The 24536-nt window shown below is 44.0% G+C and overlaps 1 protein-coding gene across 9 annotated transcripts in view; it reads left to right on the top strand.

The window, feature by feature from the left end:
- Positions 1-1713: 1713 nt before the first annotated feature.
- Tnik (TRAF2 and NCK interacting kinase) overlaps positions 1714-24536 on the top strand; it is a 408685-nt gene continuing 385862 nt past the window's right edge. For 5 of the 9 annotated variants that reach the window (XM_006535517.3, XM_006535519.3, XM_006535518.3 and 2 more), the window contains exon 1: positions 1714-3512. In XM_006535517.3, the coding sequence (XP_006535580.1) occupies positions 3456-3512 (57 nt within the window). In that variant the 5' untranslated portion in view covers positions 1714-3455. The remainder of the gene's footprint in view (positions 3513-24536) is intronic. The other 4 variants (NM_026910.1, NM_001163007.1, NM_001163008.1 and 1 more) reach the window with 1 other exon arrangement.

Genomic DNA, 24536 nt, shown 5'->3' on the forward strand with positions numbered 1-24536 from the left:
AGATCATGACAGGAGTAAAGCCTCATCTTGGTCGCATCCTGACTGCCTATGCTACTTGCTATTTGCCCTTTTTCCTGTCAGTTAACATCATGTATCTAAAATAATTTTAGTTGCTGACCTCTTGCCCCGCACTTCCTGTCTGCCCTTGTGAAGGCTGGGGTTCCTTGTTACCTGGGCTGTTCCATAACGAAGCAATAACCGACCAAAATGGTAGACCTTACTTTCATTATAGTGATTTTATATTGAATGTTTTCTTTTCTATAGGAGGAGGTATGTCTAGTGCTGTGGGGTACTCACCAGAGAAGACTTCTCAGACCAGACATGGGTTTAATCTAAAAGGAAGTCTTTATTAGCCAGCCAGCAACTATGCTAGGATCCCAGTGTAGCCCAGAGCCTTTCTCAGGGTGAGATTTTAAGCACAAAAACCATGCTCTAGGTTGACATACTTCAGTTAACAAGAACAGTTAGCCAGAAGCAGAGCCACAGAAGCCAAAAAGCAAGGCTAGTACATTTAGAGACTTTCTCAGAATTATGGTTTTTGATGGACTAGGCCTAGGCTTTAGTTTTAGAAGATGGTGTTGTCTCCATGCTGTTTTACAGCTGAGCGGTCCTTCCATCATGGAGTCAGTGGTGCTAAGTCCTTGGTGCCTACTAAGGACTGGGGCCCTAGTATGTCTAGACCTCTTTTTATAGTAGTGACTTATGTTTTCTTTTAAATTAAACACAAAGCAAAAACTGTTGATAAGAGTGCAGGATGGAAAGAAATCAGACTTCTGCTGGAACAGCTGAAATCTGAAATGTACTTGGCCTAAAGAAGAGAGTTTGATGTTCCTGAATAGGGCATGCAGAACTCTGCCTGATCTGCCCTCTGCCCTCTCCTGGTCCTAAGATTTCCCACCCTTGCCTGCCACTGCTTTCTACCCACTCCTCCCTCCCTCCCCAGGGTGCACTGTGTTGAACCCTCTTTGAAGCTATATCCATCCTTTCTGTCTGAGGTGGGGCTTCCTCAGCAGCAGTGGACTAGTCTGAACCTATTGTAAACCCCAAAGTAGAGTCTTGTGCTATTAGAGTTAGGGGAAAAGACCTTTTTGTGGTTTCACCTAAGTCTGTAGTACTTTTCTGTGAGCATGTTTATCTCCTATTTTCAAGTCTGAAGCTTTTAAAGGAGCCCTGCGTATGAATCTCAATACCCTAATCTGAAATTATTTTGCTTCATCTTGAGACATGTTAACCTGTTGTCTAGAGAAAGGGTGAGATAAGAAGGAGGAGGAGGAGGAGGAGGTGGAGGAGGAGGAGGAGGAGAGGAAGAAGAAGAAGAAGAAGAAGAAGAAGAAGAAGAAGAAGAAGAAGAAGAAGAAGAAGAAGAAGAAGAAGAAGAAGAAGAAGAAGAAGGGAAGAAGAAGGAGAAGGAGAAGATGATGATGACACACAAGGAAAAGTGTGGTGGAGGGAAAAGATGGCTTCTACTTGGTCCCTTCGTGGAGGCTTGTGGGTTCGGAACAGCATTCTAGTTTCATGGTATGGTTTAGAGAGCACATGACCCACCCCAATGAGTCCAAGACTAAACAGTCCAGCTAACACTAATTTCATTAGTGTTGGTCCGTTCATTCATTCTTTCAACTTGTTCTGAAGCTCATAATTAGTTTATTCTTCATGACTTTAAAAAGAAGTGGCAACAGCCCAAGTGTTGGTGTCCATGTGTAATCTGAGTACTTGGGTGGGCGGGGGGGGGGGGGTCATTTGCAGGACAATGAGGAGTTCAAGGCCATCCCCAGCTGCACAGTGAAGGGAAGACTTCCTTTAAGTACTTAAGATCTGTCTCATAACCATACCAAATCAAACAACCAATAAGATAAATCAAAAAGAACCTCTACTCCCCCCAAAAGAAAACAAAACAAAAAGTCAAATAAAAATCAACCCCCCCCAGTATGTTTAGCTTTTTATCTCAGTAGATGCTAGAGGAACACTCAGAACTATTGATGAGTTGAAGCCAGTGGGAAGAGTTCACTATAAATGTTTTCTTCCGACGTATTTTGCGTGGCCAAACTAGGAGACAGGCAAGGATGCGAGAGGGTTGGGGAAGTGACTTTACACTTTTGATAAAGAATGACGGGTTACCACTGCAAACACCCAGCTCTTGAGTGAAAAAGCGAGCGAAGTCAAATAGCTCGCGGGTCAGGGCTCACTATCCTAGAGCCAAACTTTCTCCATGAATCCAGGTAGGTCACCGCGGAAAAGCTACAAAGGAGGAAACACTGGGTTAGGTACTATGTTGCCCAATTAATGTCGGCCTTGGAGTCACCTGAATCCTTCGAGCTACTGCACCCAGGGAGCAAGCTTCTCTTTTCAATTCGGTCATTTCCGTGGGGAATTGCGGCACGCGCAGGTCTTGGGTGTGGCGATATCCAGACAGAGCTCACATCTCTCGGATTTCCAGCTTCTAGCAAACCTACTCAGCCTAGAGAACCACAGACGATTCGGGCCTGCCTTCCTGCAACCCAGTGGCCGCGAATGACCGTGACCCTGTGGCCACTGCTCAGCACCAAAGCCAGGCTGCCGGCTCGGCGCGTGTGAGCTTCTCCCCAACTCGCTCTGCGCGGGGAGGCGGATCCCCTTCCCTGCGCACAAGTCCTTATATGCACCGGTTGCACCGGCCCGCCTTTACTCCAGCCCCACAAATAATTAATGGGGGAGGGAGGACGCTGCTGCCTTTTCCCGCTGCCTCTCCCCACCACCCTTTTCACCATTAGAGTATCTGAACGCAGTCAAGAAACCCCAAGATACGATCGAAGAGCCATTTTGGTGCACTGCACAAATTGGACACATTAAAAATATATATTCAGCATTCAGGCTCCTGCACAGAGAGGCTCAAAAACGGCTGTTTAGATTCAGCACTATTAACCCTCAAAAGCTGGGGCGGAAAGGGTGCGTACCCCTCCCCCACCCTGGCTAGTGGCGGAGGGACCCGGTCAGGAAGCGCGGCCTCTCCCCAGTCGGAGACCACGCCTCTCCCCCCCCCCCCACTCCTCCCAGGAAGCGGTGATAGACAGTTCTGTGTGGTTCTCCACCCCCACCTCCCAGCTGAGTGGAGGAGTTGATATGTCTCATTATAACAGCCAATGCAGCCGCCATCCACGCACAAGCAAAGAAGCATGTCCCATTTAAATACACCCACGCAGCCCCAGCGCCCTTAGCCGATCAGGGCGCGCAGCCCACACGCACCGCGGCTCCGGGCTTGGAGATCCGCGCAGGTCGGGCTCCGGGATCCCGCGGATCGACGCTCTCGGAAGATCGGGATCGGACTCTTGCTGGGGCCCGGGTGGGCGGGGGAGGCTGGGCCCCGGGCCTCTCTGGCGGACAGCCGCATGAGGACGCGAGCGAAATAGACCGGGGTGGAATTGCCAAGGAAGACGCTTCGGGGTGGTTTTGGTCCATTTCTCCCGCGAAGAGTCGACATGGCGAGCGACTCCCCAGCTCGCAGCCTGGATGAAATCGATCTCTCCGCCCTGAGGGTGAGCAGAACGTGTTTTTTCCTTTTTTTCCAATGGTCTAGGGCTGAAAGAGGGAACGTTCCCTGCCTTTCTGTTCTAATTCCGGGGCAGCCGAGGGGTTCTAGGCTGAGCCCCTACCCCTACAGCAGGGGCTGGGCTCCCCTTGTGCTCCTAGGCTGTTCCCGAGGTTCCGCAAGGAAGCTGGTAGAGCTTGTCAGTTTCATCTTCGATCGGTGTAAGAGCATTACATGAAAGGCTGGTGTGTGTGTGTGTGTGTGTGTGTGTGTGTGTGTGTGTGTGTGTGTGTGTACCCGGGCAACCGTCTCGTGCCAAGGCGCGAGACCCGACTGCTCCTTGCTGCAAAAGATTCTCTTGGAGAAGAAAGGCACTGGCCCTTCACGTTTGCCAGCTACCTGCAAGATGCCATCGTGAGCTAGCTGTCTCTACCAGCGGACCCTGCTGCTCCAATGGAGCAGTAATTGCTGCTCTGGGCTGGTCTTGTAGGTGCTAACTGACTCCCTTCCCGGCTTCTGTCTCCGGTGCTGGGGCTCCGGCTCAGCTCTTCCCTATATGCCAGTGTGCACTCACCTTTATCTGTGGTTTGAACTCAGCCCTGCCTATTCCTTCCCTCGGTGACTGTGACCTTTCAGTTTTATGGCTGAACTTCAGCAGGTGAAAGAGAAGCTTAACCGCTTCTCCTCACCACACCGGAACTCCCTGGAGAGATTGTGTGTGCGTGTGTGCCTGTGTGCCTGTGTGCCTGTGTGTGTGTGTGTGTGTGTGTGTGTGTGTGTGTGTGTGTGTGTGTGTGTGTGTGTCCCAGGTCTGTGAACAGTCCTTTGTAAAACATATTCCCTTCCCCGAGCCCGGCCGCTTTGCCTTTACCTAATGAAACACCTCAGACGTCGTTCCATTGTATTGAATAAGACTTTAGTGATCTAGAATCCATTTTGCTGTTGTTTGAAAATCAGACTGCCAGGAATCCCATTGCAGCCTCGACGCTTCCCCACCCCCACCTCTAATCCCAGCACACTCCTTCGGGGAAGGGGGCCGAGCGCTCTTGCCATTTTAATTAGATGCTGCCTGCCAGGAAGGGGGTGAGGAGGGGTGGTGGCCTTGGCAGCAGCAGGCATCTGAGAAAGATTGGACACCAATCTCAGTTCCACTAGTTTCTTCCTCTCCCGAACTAAAAATAAAATAAACAGCAAATGCATATGCTTGATGCCTGGAGGGTAGGTGAGACCTAAGAGATGGTGTCTCATCTCATGTCACCCACCGCCAGTAGGGGTGGAAGTTCAGTGGTTCTCCGGAACACATTGTTAGATTGATGCTAGAATCTTGAGGCCGTTTACCTGTGTCTACTAAAGCCTTCCTGCCCTTACATTTCTCTACAAATATTTTAAGGGGCTAGATACCTGTCTGATGGAGGTGATACTTTTTCTTCAGGCTCCACGAGTCTCTTTTCTTCCCTCTCCTTGAATCCTTGCCCCTTCCCATATCTTTTGGTAGAGAGAGAGAGGTGACAATTCAGAGAGACAACTCGAAGGTTGAGGACTGACTGCCCTATGAAACGGCCTGTTGTGCTAGTGGGGCAGCAGAAGCTCATTCATGCATGATTACAGTAAGCTGTCTGTTTTTCTGGTGCCCAAAGGCCACATTCAGAACCAGTGAGTAGCTAAGTGTGGGGGTTGGGAGCAGAGTGGGTGCTTTAAACAAGCGCGGCTTCCTCTTCACCCATGGTGTGTGCTCTACTTCTGTCTGGGAGTTGCTATGGTGTGAGTTAATCAGGTGGACCAGACTTGGAGAAGGAGGAGTGGCTAAGAGGTGGAGGCCTGAACAATGAGGCAGCCTTGTGATATAGCTGAGCAGGAATCTTAGCATCCTTCTCCCTGATATGATTTTTAAGTTGGGGGGCTGGGAGGAGGGGACTAGCTCCTGTGGGCAAGGTTTTCTGAGATACCAAGCACAGAGCACCTTGATGCATACTTGAGGAAACTCCCGGGCTCTGCTATGTGTATGTGGAACAGATATCTTTGTATGATTTACTGAGATTGCTCTTTGTCACCCAAGAAGCCCAATGAATTCTCTGCCTGCACTGGTGTGTGCAAAGAGCTAGGATAACAGCTACTCCCAGTGTCTGGGGGAGCTATTGGCTGGAAGACTTACATGCAGATGGGCAGACAGTTGTACTCAGCAGGCCTGGGAGCGTCAGGCAGTCTTGTGGTAGGCTAGGTGTGCAGGTCCGTTTGTCTCCGAGGGCCAGTAGGTGATGCCCACAAATGGAAGCGTAGATGGTGGCTGCCTTCCCAGATTTGGAGAGGTTGGTTCCTAAGCTTGCAGAGAAGTCCTTCTGAGGAAACCCTGACCCTGAATTGCAGGCAAGGTCAGTGGTGCAGCCCTGTCAGCCCCTCGACATCCCTGTGGCTCTTTAATGTATACAATCAATGCTCTTTGTAAGCCCTGGGCTTGGTGGTTTAAAAGCAGATCCTGTCTAGAGAGGCCTTTCTCCTTCTGATTTTGGGGGCTTATTGTTCTCAGTCAGTGATCCCAGACTGGGCCTAGTCTGAAATTCTCCCCAATTGGAACAATGCATAATTCAAACCAGAGCAACCAGTACCAGCCCTGTCATTTAAGCCATGCAAAATATGGGTGGGATTTTGTTGTTGTGGTGGTGGTGGTAGTGGTGGTTTTGTTTTTGTTTTTGTTTTTGTTTTTGACTAAAATGAAGTGGGGTTTATGATTAGGAAATAATCAGAATTCCATGAGTCCTCATGGCAGGATTCATGAAGCTCAACTAAGTCTTGAATGTTAGGTAGGGGATGGTTTTATAGATGAGAGCTGGAAAAGAATCTTAGAACACTGGCCCATTCCTGTAGTGTGACACTCTGGAAGCTGAAACCCAGAGAGGTAAACTTTGCTGTCCAAGGTCACACAGCCAAGGGGGAAATAAAAGTAGCCAGAGGAAAGAATATGGTTCCGGACTCCTCAGTCTGCTCTCTAAGACACATCATTTGATCATTTGTAGCTGGAAATGAAGTCAGTGAGATGTTTTCTGCTAGTAGGGAGGGCAAGAGAAATTAATCATTTGACCAGGGGCATGGATTTTTTTGTCTTGAGAGTGGAAAACCTACTAGAAACAGTGAACTTACCAAATCAAATGACCAGAACTATCTGGCACCTTTGGAATGTATCTTGCCTAGCCTTCTTTCAGTCTCTTCTTCGAAGTCAAATAGACATCTAAATCAGATAGGACAGATGGTGTCCTGCGCTGATAACCTCTCTCAGTAACCCTTCTCCATCTGAACATGTCCCAAGGGGTCCGTCCAGACATGCACATTATTCAGATACCTCCGTGTGTGAGGTTTCTGATGTCCATGCATGCTTTTTAAAATTGCTGGAGTTGCGGATATTACATGTAGTATTACAGCGGATATTACATGTAGTATTACAGCGGATATTACATGTAGTATTACAGCAGATATTATATGTAGTATTACAGACTAAGTTCTCTCCATGTGGGTGTATGAAAATGTGTATGCACGCACCCAGGCTACTGCAAACAATCTTCTTATTCAGACCTGGGCTTGAGTCATGCCTGCTTCAGACCTCGCTGTATTAAAAGATGAAATTATCCACCATGATGCTGCATTGCCTATGAGGTGAGCTCAGCACAGACAGCCTTCTGAAGAGGATCGTGTTTCTCAACACTGGCTCTGCTCAGCCTGGCCCAAGGCGTCGGGCACTCAAGGTCAGGGGTTCTGACCTCAGACTTTCAGCTTGGGGCAGGACTCAGACAAAATTAGATGACTTACACCGCCTTCACCTCCACCCCCATGCCTTTCTGGACCTAGCCATCAATCTCTTCTTCCCGCACCCCCTGCTCCTGACCTATGTGTGTGTAGTTTGCATATGTAAATTGGTACACACAGGTGTTTAGCTGACATGTTTGTGTATGTGCATGCGAATGTGGAAACCAGAGGTCAACGTCATGTTCCTTTCTCTAGTTCTCTGTACCTCAATTTTGTTTTTATTTATTTTTATTTTTTATGTGTTTGGGTATTTTAAAAATTCACGCATGCCTGTGCGCCACAGCATCCTTGGAGACTGCAGAGGCCAAAAGTGGATGTCTGATCCCTTGGAACTGGAGTTACAAATGGTTGTGAGCTGCCACAGGAGTGTAGGGAATCGAACCCAGGTCATCGGGAAGGGCAGCTACCTCTCCACTTTACTTCTTGAGACAGGTTCTCTCACGAACCCTGCATCCCACTGACTGAGCAAGACTAGCTTGCTTCTAAGCCTCAGGAATCTTCCTGTTTCCACTCCTATCTCCTTACAGTCACTGCCACATACAGATTTTTCCATGTATGGCTGCTGGGGACGGAAACCCAGGTTCTCACGCCTGTGCAGCAAGTGCTTTGCCAACTGAGCCGTCGACTTCTCCATCAAAACCCAGACGGAAGAATTATTTTCATCTGGAAAGCGTACCTCTTGACTGCACTTTGTGTGTTTGTGCTGCCAGGGCTGGGGCCAAGAGCTTTTCTTTTCGCCTCCTTACAAGTTCGTTAAGGGCCACAGTGTCCTTTGAATCTAGCTATCTCATTAGTTGAACAAGCGATTGGATGAGTGAATGAAGTAATGAATGAGCATATGCATGAATGAATGCGTTAGTGAATGAAGTGGAATGGTCCCGAGCTCCTGGGCTTCCTGTACATAGCCTATTAGTTCTGTCTGTGACACAGGGCATGCCTGAGTGTCAGCAGCACAAAGGTGGAATGGCAACTGCTTGTCTTCATCATCCTGGATCCTAAAATCAAAGGCTTTACTGCACAGCACTTATGTCATCACAAGACAGCGTACACGTATGTCAGTAGATAGAATTTTATGGGAAACCCACCAGCGTTTGATTTCAGGGACTGAACCTTGTGGAAAGTGCTGAAGGACAAGTTTGTGTGTGTGCGTGTGTGTGTGCGTGTGCGTGTGCGTGTGCGTGTGTGTGTGTGTGTGTGTGTTTATCTGTTTTTGTTTTTTTGAGACAGATTGTTAAGATGTAGCCTAGGACTGTGTGAAACTCCCCGTGTAGCCTGGACTGGCCTTGTATTCTGAATAGCTCTGCCTTCGCCTCCTCAGTGCTGGGATGGCAGGTGTGTGCCACGGAGTCTAGTTCAGAAGGCACATCTTTCTGAGTGTGTGAGTGTGCACATGTGTCTGCATGTGGAGGCCAGAGGTGGGTTTCAGGTTTCTTTGCTCTTCATGGAGCATGCCTCTTTGCAATAGCACTGAAACAGACTTTCTCATGTGCTCATTCGACCTTGTACACTTTCGTGGGTCCTCAGTGGAGCTTGGTTCTAGGATAGACTCCCATGACAGAGGAGCAAGGCTCATTGCGAAGCCTTTTAAAGGTTACGGTTTCTAGACTAGTATCAATCAACAGCTTTATTCATTAAGGCAATTTTTCTTTCTTGTCTTTACTTCTCTTCTGTATAGATGGCCCATTATTCAAATGCAAACACTTTTATTACATCGTGTCTGTTCTTTTTTTTTCTTTCATTTTTTTTTCAAAGGGGATGAGAAAGGAGTGGACACTTACAATGATACACTAATATCTCAGTGCTAAAACCTGGTCAGAGGTCCCTTGGGTCTTAAAGAATTCTTGAAACATTATTAATTCATTACCCCAGAGCACTTAATTAAATTTGGTCTAAAATGAGATTTTAGTAAAGTTGCACGGATTGATGACAGCATCTTAAAATGGCAGGAGCACAGCTGTCTTCCTCTGGATGCATTTGTTGCTTTTCCAAGACCTTGAACGGGTTTTTAGGATTTGTCATTGTTTTTCAATGACATGACCTCCCACTAAGATAGGATGCACCCATAGCTATCAGAGCATCAGTGCTATAGGCAAAGGCATTTTTAGTGTTCATTATTAACTGGAGTAATCTTTAATACAAAGTCTAATACAACTCTTAGTTCGCTGTTTGCATAATTATGTGCTTAGGAGATCATGGGATATTTCATTGATGAAAGAATTTCAAATGCATTTTCTTCATCAAAGTAATACACACACACACTCACACACATGCACACACACACACCGTCTCTCTTATCTCTAAGGCTCATGGAAAGCTTATATTCTGGGTTTTGTCCCTTTTTTCTACTCTAGAATTAGTCTATACTCCCTGCTTTGATGCCACTCCTCTTTCAGTGAGAATGGTCCCTTGGGGCTGCTGTCATTGAATCCTGGCAACCATGCCCAGTTGAGTGCAGTCATCTTCTATGCTGACAGCATTTGGGAGAGCTGGAGTCTGAGAGATGTTTCAAAGTCACATTACTGCTCCCATCTTGGGGGCACGGTGTAGTTTTCTTAGGGGTGGGGTGTAGTTCTCTTAGAAGGAAAGCTAGTTTGTTACCACCCTGCTGAGGGTGTCCAGCAAATCCCCAGGATGTTTTGTGAATTAAATGTTCTTCTGTGCATATAAATGTGAGGTTCCTATGGGAACGATAAGGACCTCCCGGGTGGTTTTCCCCATTCTGATGGTGAGGGTTTTTTTTGTTTTTGCTGTTTTGTTTTTGTTTTTCTTCAGAAAGAGAAATTTCCCTTACCTCTTCCTACTTGCCCAGACTGAGTCTAGTTGTCCCAAGGAGATACCCTGAGTCCTGAAAATACACCCTCCTCCACTCCAAGCATAAATTTTCCTTCTGAATGTCTTCTATATGCACCACCACGTCTCCACTCCTCTCTGTAGCTGCTGTGATGACAGCCACCTCCCATATCTTCCCAAGGAGCTTTCCCTGTCCCAGCCTTATCTGGGCAGCCGCATAAGTATTTTTCAAACCCATTTTCTTTCTGGTCGTTTCTTTGTACCAAGCCTTCCTTGACTCCCTAGCCTAAGGGCCAAAGCCTACACTTTAGCAAGTGTCTAAGCTAGTTGCTATGCAGCTGCATCTCCCAGCATGCTCTTTACCATTAATGGTTGCCACTGCCCCAAAGAGCCTTTCTCCCACCTGATGAAATATGCTCTTTAGGACACACCCTACCCTTCTTTAGGTCCTTAGTTTCCCAATGACAAACATACACAGGTTAGTTACGGTTTACAAACAATTGTCCTTGCTTTTTCTGGGATGGGGTTTCTCTCTGGCACTTACAGATCTGACCTGGTACCTCTCTGGTGGTACTCGCTACAGTCTTAGATTGAATCTGCTAGATAGCAAGCTTCCGGAAAACAATGCCTATGATTATTCTTCTGGGGATCTCCTCCAGGGTCGTCCACACAGCAATGAATACGCTCTACATGGACAAATATACAACGGACAGTCCTTTTAGAGGGTCTGAGGGTGATGCTGCCTACAGAGGTGATAGAAACTCCAGAAACAGCCCCGTCCTGGTCATAGCACAGTCTCGGGGAACACACACTTCATTATGTTCTGTAGGTGACAAGACTCGAGGGGATGTCCCTTACGGAGAGTATACCTGTTACAAACAGCATGATTTCAAAAACACCGACCATGAGAAGTACAGTGCTGTGTTCTGTGCAGGAGAGACCTTGTTTCTACAATTTCTCTATCATTTCTCCACAGTCTGTCTTGAGAGATTTCATATTTTCAGTATTAGAATCTAAAGGCTGGTGTGTGTGTCTGTGTGTGTGTGTGTGTGTTGCGTACATACATACATATACAAGCACATGCATGCTTACATGCAAGATGTTTCAGTCTTTTGAAAAATAATAAAGGTAGGAAGGGTTATACTTCTATGAACCTGAGGGGAGATGACCTTGAATTTTTATCCTGACACAGATAGCAATGGGTGGAAGGCTTCTGACAGATGATGGGAGCTCTGTGCTGGTTGATTTCTGTGAACTTGACACAAATCTAGATATATCTGGGAGTTATAACTGGGAAGAAGAAATCCTTGTTGAGAAAATGCCTCCATAAGATTGCCTGTAGGCAAGTCTGTAGGGCATTTTCTTGACTTACAATTTACGTGGGAGGTCCCAGCTTGCTTGGGGGAATGCTACCCCAGGGCCAGTGGTCCTGGATGGTATAGGAAAGCAGGCCAAACAGGCGTTGGAGCAAGCCACAAAGCAGTGTTCTTTATGGCCTCTGCTTCAAGTATTGCCTTGGCTTCCCCCAGTGAACTCAGATTATGTAAGTCAAAGAAACCCTTTCCTCCCTAAAGCTGATTTTGGTTATGGCCTTTGTCGTAGCAATGGAAAGCAAAGCAAGGCAGACTCATGGTACCATACTGGAGCATCTTTGTGGCAATGTCTTTTGCAGATAGAGCAATCTCAGTAAGCAAGGCAAAAGCAACAGTCTTTGATGGCATAGTCTTGGATGTAATTTATCACTTCCTGCTATCTGGTCTGTAATTCAGGTTAGCCCTAGTCAGTGGGGAAGGGCATCACACAGAATCATGCTGCCAGAGACAAGCATCAGCAAGTGCCCTCCAGAGGCTGCCTGCCACACACACATACAGAGGTTGTCTTTGATGCATTATCTCTTCAGATTGTGAGAGCAATACACTGCCCAAGGGGCAGGTCTTTGCTACACATCTTTAAGTCTCCCACCCTTGGACTATTTAACCCAGGCTTTTATTGTCTTTAAAACAATTATTACTATTTTTGACTTAAAAAAAATGTGCACCCCCTCCCCCATCTGAAGCTTTGCTTTTAATGAGATCTTCCTGTATGTTTACCATTATTCCTGGTATTTAAAGCAGTGCCTGATGCATGGAGCATGATAAATACCCCTTAAGTAAATATCAGCAAAGTCCATGAAGTCATTATGAATGTGCAAAGGATCACATGTAATGCTTCACACATTGAGAAAATTGCTGTGCCTGTTGCTGATAGAAATGGAACATGGGACAAAGCCAGCCAATCGTTGGAGTAAGGAAGGATGGAATGAAAGTCCACTGCTCACTATGTTTGGATACCTAACTGGTCACACATCTGTCTGTCAATCTTTCTACCCAAGGCTTAGGGTAGCAACTTACCTCTTTTGTAAGTGCAGGCACTGGAGCTCAGAGAAGATGCTCCTTTGATAGGATGAAGCCCCCAAAGCACAGCTGGGGTGCTGTTATTCTGGGTCACTCCCTTGGTTTGCTAGTATTTGAGCCATCTTAGAATATCTCTTATCCTTACAATACAAAAATAAACTTGGCAAAGTGTGTTCACAGAGATCCCGGCCAAGTCGCTTTTATGTATAAATAAAGTATTCTTAATTGTTAAGTGCTCAGATCTATGTAACTATGGCACAGAGGAAAGCACAGCTCAGTTAACCTGTATAGCTAAGGAACTACCTATAGAGTGGTACAGGCTCACTGACCAAAGGCTAGGGCAGGCTGATTCCAAGCTTGAGCCCAGTCTTGACACATAAGGGAGATCCTATCTTAAAACAGAAGCTGGGGAACTAAGGGTTTAGCTCAGTGGTGGGGTACTTGCTTCATGTAAGCATGGTTCTAGATCCCATCTCTCTCTCTTCATAAGCAAGAAAAAAAAATTAACCAGATGAATGAATGGCTAATATTTGTGTGCCAAGGGTCTACCATTAGGAGCTTGAATATGTGTAGGAGCCTAGCCCACACGTAATCAGGATGACCCAGGGATTCCAGCATCCAAAATTGCAGACTAAATGTGAGCAAAGGCCTCTGAATTGTCAAACATTTCTTTAGCTAAAGAGACAAAGCTTTCTTTTCATGTCATTATATTGGCAACTCATGATCACTGTAGAAAACTTTGTAGCAGTGAGAAGCAAAGGGAGTTTTCATACGGATCTCATGAGAAACACTGATACACGTTGAAATGTGGATTTGTAATTTTTCCTATGTATAGGTTTAAAGGAATTAAGCTTATAATTTATAAATTAGCTGAAACCTATTGTGTAAACTTAGTAGTCATCAGGGCATAGGTTTGTAATCTCATCTGTGTTGAGGGCTGAGGCAACAGGACCTCAAGTTCATGGTTTGCCTAAGCTATTGAGGAAGGTCAAAGCCAGCATAGACAACTTTCAAAAAAGTACAAGCATGGCTGAGGATAGAGTACATAGGCAGAGCTTGCTTCGACACAGCACTCAGTCCCTTACTCACAAAACAAGCAAGCAAGCAAGCAAACAAACGTAATCATTAAACTTTTCCCAGGATCCTGCTGATTGTCTAGGAAACAGTTTTTAGAAAATTCTTACTTGTGGTTTGAATGAAAACAGCTCCCATAGGCTCATAGGGAGTTGTACTATTTGGATCTCTCTCTCCCTCCCCCCTCTTTCTCTCTCTCTCCTTCCTTCCCTCCCTCTTTGCTCCTTGCTGATCCAGATGTAAAACATCTTGATTCCTTTTCTAGAATATGTGTGCCTGTGCACTGCCATGCTTTCTGCCATGACAATAATGGACTTAAAGCCCTGAACCTGTAAGCTATCTTTAATTGTTTTCCTTTATAAGACACCATGATCATGGTATCTCTTCACAACAATTGAAACCCTATTATAGGGTATTTTAAAGTTACATAAAATCAACAGAATTCTGGCATACTAGTACATGGAAAATGTTTGGGCAGATCCTTAAAATGTTAAATTATAGAATTATGATTTGATTCAGGAGTGTACTTCTAGTATATGCCCAAGTGAAGATATGTATTCATACAAAAAATGTGTTGACTCTTTAATGTAGCTCCAAGAAAGAGGCTACTCAAATCCCCTATCAGTTAATGAATAAGTAATATACAGTTGATCATATATGTGTTGGGTAGTTTTTACTGTCAACTTGACTCAATCTAGAGTCACCAGGGAAGAGGGAACTTAAATTGAGTGATTTCCCAGATCATATCGGCCAGGGACCTTTTCTGTTTTGATTGAAGATTGATGTAAGAGGGCCTACTATGGGCACTGCCCAGCACCATCCATAGACCATGGGTGTGGATCCTGTAAGAAAGCACGTGTCAATGAGTAGGTCAAGGCAGCATTTCTCCGTGGTTTCTATTGAGTTCCTGTCCTAGCATTCCCCAATAATGGGCCATGACCTAGAAGTGTACGTCTAATAAAACTACCTTTCCCCCTAAGTTGCCTTTGATGATGGAACAGAAAGCAAAGTGGGACACCATATATGGAATAGCTTTCCATAATAAAAAAAAGTGCTTATCGCTGTTAAGAAAAGCCATACCACGTGTTGTATGACTGGATTCCTAAGAAACTTCCAGACTAGGAAAACCCATGGAGAAATAAAGTAACCTAGTGATTGCTAAAGCCAATGAGAAAGACGGCAAATGGTCTACATAGTCTTGTTCTCAGCCATCTGTGCAAACACAGGAAACGTCACTTGCCACTTCAATAGAGTAGAATTTAGGCAGTTTCAATGAAATCTCAAAGCACCCTAATCAAGAGAATGCACTCCCATACAGTGTTGGTAAAGATCTCTGTCTTTAACAGCTATTTATTCTCATGACCAATCTTGTATTCACCAAGCTCTTTACCACTCATCTTTCATATTATTTTGAAACATCATATTATTCCATTTATAGAGATTCTAGTATTATCCTAAAAATTCTTATCTAGAACTGCTATCACAACTGAAACATTTAATATGTAGTAGACTAGTCTATGTTTAACTTTCTAATCTTGTTTGTAGACTACTTAGAATTTTATTACAAAAGATATATCATAATATTTAATTCCTCTTGATGAAGTTGGGGGCTGTTTCAAGCTTTTCAGCCCTTATAATTAGTATTTCGATGAGTATCTTCTCTTTCTTTTTTCTTATTCTTCTTCCATATATCCTGACCTCAGCTTCTACTCCCTCCTCTCAGCCCCTCCCCCATCTTTCCTCTCCCCAAGATTCAATCCTTCTCCTTTCTCTTCAGAAAAGGGCAGGCCTCCCAGGGATATCGACCAAACATGGCATATCAAGTTACAGTAAGACTAGGAGACCCCCCACCCCCTTATTTAGGCTGGGAGAGGCATCCCAGTAGGAGAAAAGAGGTCACAAAAACAAGCAAAAAAGTAACAGACAGCTCCCACTCCTGCAGTTAGAAGTGCCACCAGAACACTAAGCTACACAACCACAACATATATGCAGAGGGCCTAGGCTCTGTGATTATCAGTCAGTCTCTGTGAACACTATGAACTTGGCTTAGTTGGTTGTGAGTCTTTCTCGTAGTGTCCTTGACCTCCCAGGCCTCTACAGTCCTTCTGTGCAGGAATCCCTGAGCTCCTATCTAATGTTTGGCTGTGGGTTTGACATCTGCTTCCATCAGTTGTTGGATGAAACCTCTCTGGTGATGATTATGCTAGGCTCCTGTCTGCAAGTATAGCAGAATATTGTAACTAATTTTTTTCAAATCCTATTTTTAACGATGGTTCTTAAATGCTTGTTCCCTTGTAGCCCACCACCTTCCAGAGGTAGTAGGAGAGAAAGAATAGGGGGAAGTGGATCTGTTTAGAAAGGTTCTTTGAAGCAGCTCCCATCTCTGCTGTCTGGAAATCAGCAGTTCAGTTCAGAGGTCACCAGGCATCTCCATCCACTCGAAACCACTTCACAGATACACTAGCAATCCAGTTCAGTAGAGTCAGCTTAGCAACAGCAGTGACATGACCTAGCAGAGACAGCCAGGCTTCAGCCTCAGCTCTACTCAGCAGGAGGGACCAACAGGAACACCAGGGGAAGCTCTCAGCTGTGCCTCTCTCAGGGAAGCAAGGATCAGTGAAGGTGATAGACACACAAATGTTGCACAGCTAGCTGTACCAGCAAGCCAAGTTCTGTCTCCATCACTCTGTGGAGTTCTATTTACACTCTCCAAATATCATGTGTCCTCTGTATGCATTGCCTCAGCACATGCATCCAATAAGCCTGAGTCTGGAGAGTCCAGACAAATGGAGCTCAACTACACAATGTAAGGTGGACCAATACATGTGTGCTGTTAGCAAAAAATCCTTCATCATGTGTTCTTTCATGTATTTGCTTTAGCAGAACATCCTCTCTCCTGTATCTGCTTCAGTGAAACGTTCCTTCATGAGTCTGCCTTAGACTTTTATACCTGTGTCCACTTCATGAAAACACTCCTTCACCTGTTTGCCCCAGCAAATCACCATCCAACACAATTGACTCTCCAAAGAACCCTTAAGTTTCCACTTCAGAATATCATTAGGAATCATTTGATTTTTGTTTGTTTGTTTGTTGTTCTTGCCAGGCATATTTGGTTCTATCCTAGGTCTCTAGGCTATCCAACTTCTGGTTTCTGACCCTCCTGATAGTGTCAGGGGTGGGTGGGCTCCCTGTCATGGCATAGGTCTCAAGTTGGACCAGTCACTGGTTGGTTCCTCCCACAAGTTCTGTGTCACCTTTACCCCAGCACATCTTATAGACCAGACAAATTGTAGGTTGCAGGTTTTGTGACTGGGTTGGTGTCTGAGTCCCTCCATTGGAAGTCTTGCCTGGTCACAGAAGATGGCTGGTTTAAGCTTTGTGTCCCACATCACTAGGAGTATTCACTATGATTACTCTTGTGGATTCCATGGAGTTAGGTTCCTACCTTGCCCCTGAAATGTGGGGCATTGGGCTATGCACAGACAGCCTGGTTTCCAGTTGAGGCTAGATGTTGAACCCTGGGACCGGTGGTGATAATTCACCTATTTGGGACGGAAAGAGTTCTCTCATGTCTCCTGGAACCTTGGCTCCTGTTGAAGTTACCGCCCCCTCAGCCCCCACAAGAGAATCATGGTTAGTAGTCACGTAGGCAATGTCCCAAGCTTCTTACCTTCAGTCTAGACTCCTCCCCAGTTACCTAGCAACAGTAAAGATAACAGCACACCATAAGAGGGGCTGCTTGGCCCCACCTCGCTCTCTTGCTCTTACTTCTCTTACACTCTTACTCTCCTCTCTCCTCTCCTCTTTCCTTTCACTCTCTTCCTCTCCCTCCCTTTTACTCTCTAGCCTTTCTTCTCTCTTTCTCCTTTCCCCTTTCTCTCCTCTTAGCCATGGTCTGTCTGTCTGTCTGTCTGTCTGTCTGTCTCTCTCTCTTTCCCCCTGCCTTTCTACAATAAAGCTCTAAAACCATAGATGGTCTATGTTAATCAAGGCCTGCTGTGCTTACTCTCACCTGCATGGGAACCTCTCTCCCTCATAACCCCGGGGCTACAGGGTGTTGTCCTGGGCCCCAGTCGGGGGCTGCCCCTTGTCTACACTCCCCGCAGTTGATTGGGGTCAATGGCTTAGATGTCCACCCGGGGCCGAATGGGAAGTGTCTGGCAACCCTCTCACATCCCCCTGCCCAGAGCATAGGAGGAACTCTGGATGGACGTGGGCTATCCTCCCTCCCCATTCTTTCCCCTAAGCCCTTTTAGTTCCCACACTGAAATGTCCCTCAGTTTCAGTCATCTTTCCCAGTACTCTCTCACTTTATGCCCCCTTCCTGATTCTTCCCGTTCCCATCCCTAACCACCCTAGTCCACCTGCAAATCTATTCTATTTCCTCTTTCTATGGAGATACATATGTTTCCTGTTGACCCCTTCTTGTTACTTAACCTCTCTGGGTCTATGGATTGTAGCATGATTATCCTTTACTTTCCAGTTAAAGTTCACTTTTACATGAGTATATACCATGTTTGCCTTTCTGAGTCTGGGCTACCCGCCTCAGGAGGATTTTTTTCCTACTTCTATCCATTTGCCTACAAATTTCATGATGTTATATATATATTTAACAGCTGAGTAATACTCCCTGGTGTAAAGGTACCACATTTTCTCAATCGATTCTTTAGTTGAGGGGCATTGAGGTTGTTTCCAGCTTCTGGCTATTATGAATAAAGCCTCAATAAACATGGTTGAGCAAGCATCCTTGCAGGAGTCTTAGAGCTGGGTCTTGAGGTACATCAAGTCCAATTTCCTGAGAAACTGCCATACCAATATCCAAAGTGACTGTACAAATTTGCACTCCCACCAGGAGTGGAGGAGTGCTCCCCCTTGCTCTATATCCTCACCAGCACGAGCTGTCACTTGTGGTTTTGATCTTAGCCATTCTGACAAGTGGAAGATGGAATTTCAGAGTCATTTTGATTTGCATTTCCCTCATGACTAAGAATGTTTGAACATTTCTTTAAGCTTTCCCTGACCATTTGAGATTACTCTATTGAGAATTTTCTGTTTAGATAGATCTATATTCCACTTTTCATTTGGAGTGTTTGGTTTGTTGATGTCTAGTTTCTTGAGTTCTTTATATATTTTGGATATTAGCCTTCTGTCAGATGTGGAGTTGGTGAACATCTTTCCCCATTCTGTAGGCTGCCATTTTGTACTGTTGACTGTGTCCTTTGCCTTACAAGAAAGTTTTCAGTTTCATGAGGTCCCATGTATTTACTAATCTTAGAGACTGAGCCATTGGTGTTCTGTTCAGGAAATTGTTTCCTGTGCCAATGCATTAAAATCTATTCCTCGCTTTCTATTTTACCAAGTTCAGTGCATCTGTTTTTATGTTGAGGTCTTTTATCCACTTGTACATGAGTTTTGTGCAGGGGGATGAATATGAATCTATTGGCATTCTTCTACATGTAGACATCCAGTTAGACCAGCACCATGTGCTATCTTTTTCCTTCCTTCCTTCCTTCCTTCCTTCCTTCCTTCCTTCCTTCCTTCCTTCCCTTCTTTCTTTCTTTCTTTCTTTCTTTCTTTCTTTCTTTCTTTCTTTCTTTCTTTCTTTCTTTCCTTCCTTCCTTCCTTCCTTCCTTCCTTCCTTCCTTCCTTCCTTCCTTCTTTCTTTCTTTCTTTCTTTCTTTCTTTCTTTCTTTCTTTCTCTCTTTCTTTTTTTCATAAATTTGGCTTCTTTGTCAAAAGTCAAGTGTCCATACCTGTGTGGATTTACTTCTGGGTCTTTGATTTGTTTCCATTGATCAGCCTGTCTTTTTTTATGCCACAAACAAGGAGTTTTTATTGCTATTGTTCTGTAGTAGAGCTTGAAATCTGAGATGCTTAGTAGATACCCCAAGAAGTTCTTTTATTATACAGGATTGTTTTAGCTATTGTATGTTTTTAGTTTTCCATATGAAGTTGAGTAGTGTTTTTCAATGTCTGTACAGAACTGTGGTGGAATCTTGATGGGGATTGCTTTGATTCTGCAGATTGCTTTTGGTGGGATGGTAATTTTTATTATATCAATCGTACTGATCCATGAGCATGGGGGATCTTTCCATCTTCTGATAGCTTCTTCAATTTCTTTCTTCAAAGACTTGAAGTTATTGTCATATAGGTCTTTTACTCGCTTGGCTAGAGTTACACCGGGATACTTTAGTTATCTGTGGCTATTGTGAAGGGTGTTCTTTCCCCGATTTCTCTCTCAGCCCATTTATCATCTGTATTTAGGAGGACTACTGATATTGTTGAATTAATTTTGTATCCAGCTGCTTTGCTGAAGGTGTTTATCAGCTGTCGGAGTTCCCTGGAATAATTTTTGAGGTCACTTAAGTATACTATCATCTCATCTCATCTCTGAATATTAATAACTTTGACTTTTTCCTTTCCAGTTTGTATTCCTGTAATCTTCTTCCACTGGTTTCTTTATCTAGCTAGAACTTCAAGTACTATATTTAATAGATTTGGAGAGAATCCTTGGTCATTCTTGTCTGGTTCCTGATTTTAGTGAAATTGCTTCTTCTCCATTTAATTTAATGTTGGCTATAGGCTTACTGTAAATTGTCTTTATTGTGTTTAGGTCTTTCTCTTTTATCCTTAATCTCTCCAAAACTACTATCACAAAGGGGTGTTGGATTTTGTCAAAGGCTTTTTCAGCATCTAACAAGATTATTATGTGGGTTTTTTCCTTTGAGTTTGTTTGTAGGATGGATTACATTGTCAGATTTTCTTATGTTGACCCATCCCTACATCTGTAAGATGAACCCTACTTGATCATGGTGGGTGATCTTTTTGATGTGTTCTAGGATTCAGTTTTCAAGTGTTTTTGCATCAGAGCTCATGTCAGAAATTGGTCTGTAATTCTCTTTCTTTGTTGAGTTTTATGTGGTTTGGGTGTCAGGGTTACTGTGTCCTCATAAAATGAATTTGGCAATGGTTTTTCTGTTTCTATTTTGTGGGATAATTATTCCTTTTTATTTTTTATTTTTAGATTTTCCAATTTTGTGGAGTATGGGTTCTTGAAGTGTGAACTAACGATTCTTTGGAGTTCTTCAGTGTCTGTTGTTATTTCCCCCTTTTCTTTTCTGATTTTGTTAAGTAGGTATTCTCTCTCTATTGTGTTTTAGTTTGTTTGGATAAGGGTTTGTATATCTTGCTGATTTTCTCAAAGAACCAACTTTTTCTTTCATTGATTCTTTGTATTGTTTTGTTTTCATTTTATTGATTTCAGCCCTCAGTTTGATTATTTTCTGGTGTCTGCTCTCCTGGGGTGTGTTTGTTTCTTTTTGTTCTAGAGCTTTCAGGTGAGCTGTTAAGTTGCTATTATGTGATCTCTTCAATTTCTTTATGAAGGCACTTAGTGCTATGAATTTTCCTCTTAGCACTGTTTTCATTGTTCAATGAGCATTTTTATAAATCAGCTCTTTTGTTACCCTTTCTGTAGAATAATTTCTTGGAAGTGTCATTTAGCATGAAAGTTCTCCACATTGCTCAATTCCTTTGCAACTTCCTGCTGGTCCTGTAAAGGTTCTATGTCCCAGTATAGGGAAATACCTGGGCCAGGAAGCGGGAGTGGGTGGGTTGGGTTTGCAGGGAGAGGGGGGAAAGGATAGGGGATTTTCGGAGGGGAAACTAGGAAAGGGGATAACATTAGAAATGTAAATAAAGAAAATATCTAATTAAAAAAAAGAAAAAAGATTAGAAGGAGAAAAGTTGAAGGGGGAGAGGGGAGACACACACACACAGACAGAGAGAGAGAGACAGAGAGAGAGACAGAGACAGAGTCAGAGACAGAGAGACAGATAGAGACAGAGACAGAGAGAGATAGAGGGATACAGAAAGAGAAGACTGGCCTACACCAACATCCCACCTAGTTTATATGTAAGAAACTATTAAAATTGAAGCAACTCTGTGGCTGTCAGTCTTGTGGGGGCCAGTTGCTTTGATTTGCTACATTTTATGAGCCAATCCTCCCCTTAAAATGCCTATAAATTATTTACACCCAGAGTAAAACGAAGTGCTTCACATGGTCATAGTTTCATCATTTTTACCTCTAGGTATTTTTGAGTTGCCTGTAATCAAGTTATAGCAGGTTGGTGGGTGGAATAGGTTGTAAGCAGTAATTGCAAACTGTATTTAAACAATAATAATAATATTTAGCACTTGTGGGGTACTTTATATCTTCAAAGTAGTTGCAAACATTATCCAATTAAACACCCTCTCTGATTATAATCTGGACAGAAAATGCAGTTAAATCCAGAACAGAGCCATGAGAAACGTACACATTTGGAAACTGATGCTAACTATGCTTTGGAATCCAATGCAGTGCTAGGCAGTTAGAGAGTGGGGTGCTTTGGGGTGGTAAGTTAAGCCCGATGGTGGATTGGCACATGCCTGCACTTTATTGTTGTCCTTTCTTGACCCTGCTTGTTGGAGTTATCTGCTCATGTCAAGACTCGCGCCAACTGTGACTCTGGTCCTCACAGATCTGAAACACAAACGACAAATTTTAAAAATGAATTTCTTCACTCTACTGTGTGTGCTGGCCTAAGATCAAGCTGCTGTAGTAAGTTAAGTGAAGTAGAGAAGGGCACAGACGCATGGCTGCACTGTGGCTTTCAATCTGGGTAATAGCATAAATGGTACTGTAGGATACATCTTAAAGAACCTTATCAAAGCAATGAGACATCACTACCATCTCCAATTTGACTGCATTAAAACTTCTCACTGTTTTGGACACGAGTCTGAGTATTATCATCTTATAGGTATAACTTCATGTTTGCTGAGTATGATGATTGTTGGAACAAGGACCTGTGCAGCTTACCCAGTAGGGGGTTGAGAGCTTAGGAGTGGGTAGATTTTCCATAAATAGCATCATGGGTATTATGATCTCCCTTTACCCCCACTTATTTGTAGTACCTATGTGTATATATATACATATGTGTATATATATATATATATATATATTCAGGTGTGTGCATATTTATGTGTGAAGTTATATGTGTGTGGAGGGTGTCTTCATACTTTATATTTTGTAATAGGGTCTCTTATTGAACTTGAAGCTCACAAATTCAGTGAGATGGTTTGAATTTGTAAGCAAGTGCCCCCCAAGTATCCACCTACCCAGTGCTGGCAATATAAATGCATGTCACCAGGCCTGAAATTTTCCTGGGATGCTGGATATCAAAGTCAGATGCTCATGCCTGCAGAGCAAGCACCTTACTGACTAAGCCACCTCCCTGACCAATATGGGTTTTATTGGTAAGTTTATTAAAGACACAGAAAAACCCTACCCTCTCATGGTTAAGAAGATGTATCCGTCTGGTAGTAATTTCTTCATGGAACTAAAGATTTAACCTAAGTCCTGAAATTTGCCTGAAAGCCAAAGAAAAGAATCCTGGGCCAGCAATATGGCTCAGTGAGTAAGGCACTTGCTGTCAAGCTGGGTGACCTAAGTTCAATCCTGGAACCCACATGGTGGAAAGAGAAAACTGAATCCTGAAAGTTGTCCTCTGACTTCTACATCCACATGTACATGTTCATGTGTGTAAACACACGCACACGCACACACACATACATACACACACATACACACACATACACACACGTACACACACACACACACACACACACACACAATCAAATGTTTTAAAAGAATCAATCAATATCTACATGTTTTTAGCCCAACTTTGTTGACTGTGATGGTTGTTAAATGTCAGCTTGGCATAATCTAGAGTCACCTGTGAAGGGAGTCTCCATTAGGGATTGTCTAGAGCAGGTTGACCTGTGGCTTGTAGGTGGGGAATTATTTTGATTAAAATAATGGAAGTGGTAAGACCCACTCACTGTGAAGGGCACAGTAAGCAGAGGATTCTGAACTCCTTGAGAGAGGAGAATGGGGAAGAGCAGCAGACACACATGCACGCAAGCACGCACGCAAGCACGCACGCAAGCACCCACGCACGCACGCACGCATTGCTCTCTGTTCCTGATTATGAATGCAGTAAGACCAACACTCTCCAGCTCCTGCTTCTGTGACTTGCCTGCTATGATGAAGTAGAACCTCAACTGAGAACTAGCATAGATCCTTTCTTCCACAAGTTGGTTTTGTCAGTTTTTGTTTGTTTTGCTTTTGTTTTTACTTTTGGTGGAATTGGGGGTTGAACCTAGGGCCTTGCACATGCCAGGAGGTATTTTACTACTATGCTACATCTCCAGGCCTTTTGAGAGTATTTTCACACAACATATAGAAAAAAAGAAGACAGAGACTAAATTATTAGTGTTTCAGTTGTTTGTTTTTTATTTTTATTTATTTATTTTTGACCCAGAGAACAGAATGTATTTGTGGAAAGCTAAAAGATTTTGTCACTAAGAAGACCCAGTGAATTTCACTGTAACAACCCATAAACACTTGTCTCTCTGCCACAGAACACCCTATGTTGTGATTCAATCCCCAGGTGTTAGATAAGCACACTCGTTATGTTGCATACCTATTTCTTTGGAGGGTATTTGATGCCAGTGATGGCTGTCAAAGTAACTGTATGTATAGCTTGGCAGTGACTATGGATCTGATTTTTATTTTACACACTTCCAGGGAAGTTGCTTTTGAAAAGCTCAATTGATCACCTCTTAGAACATGTTCGTAAAAGGAAAGTAGATATGTCTTCCCCAGTATCGGTGACGTGAGGGAGGGGTCCAACTTCCTTAGATATTTCACTGTCAGGCTGTGAGTTCCTCAACTATCTTGTCAAGACTATCAGGTGCAGTCAAAAGGGACAGTGCATTTAGTCCCCAAAATATCCTGATTGAAACATGGAAGGCATGGGTCTTGTCTAGTGGCAGTGACTACATTCCATCCGGAATCCCTGTGTCTTCTGGCACTTGTGATCTCTGTAAAAATAATTCAGACCATATCAACAGTGCTGAGTGTAGCACAGAGGACATTC

Source organism: Mus musculus, chromosome 3, assembly GCF_000001635.26.
Source record: "Mus musculus strain C57BL/6J chromosome 3, GRCm38.p6 C57BL/6J".
Taxonomy (NCBI): Eukaryota; Metazoa; Chordata; class Mammalia; order Rodentia; family Muridae; genus Mus; species Mus musculus.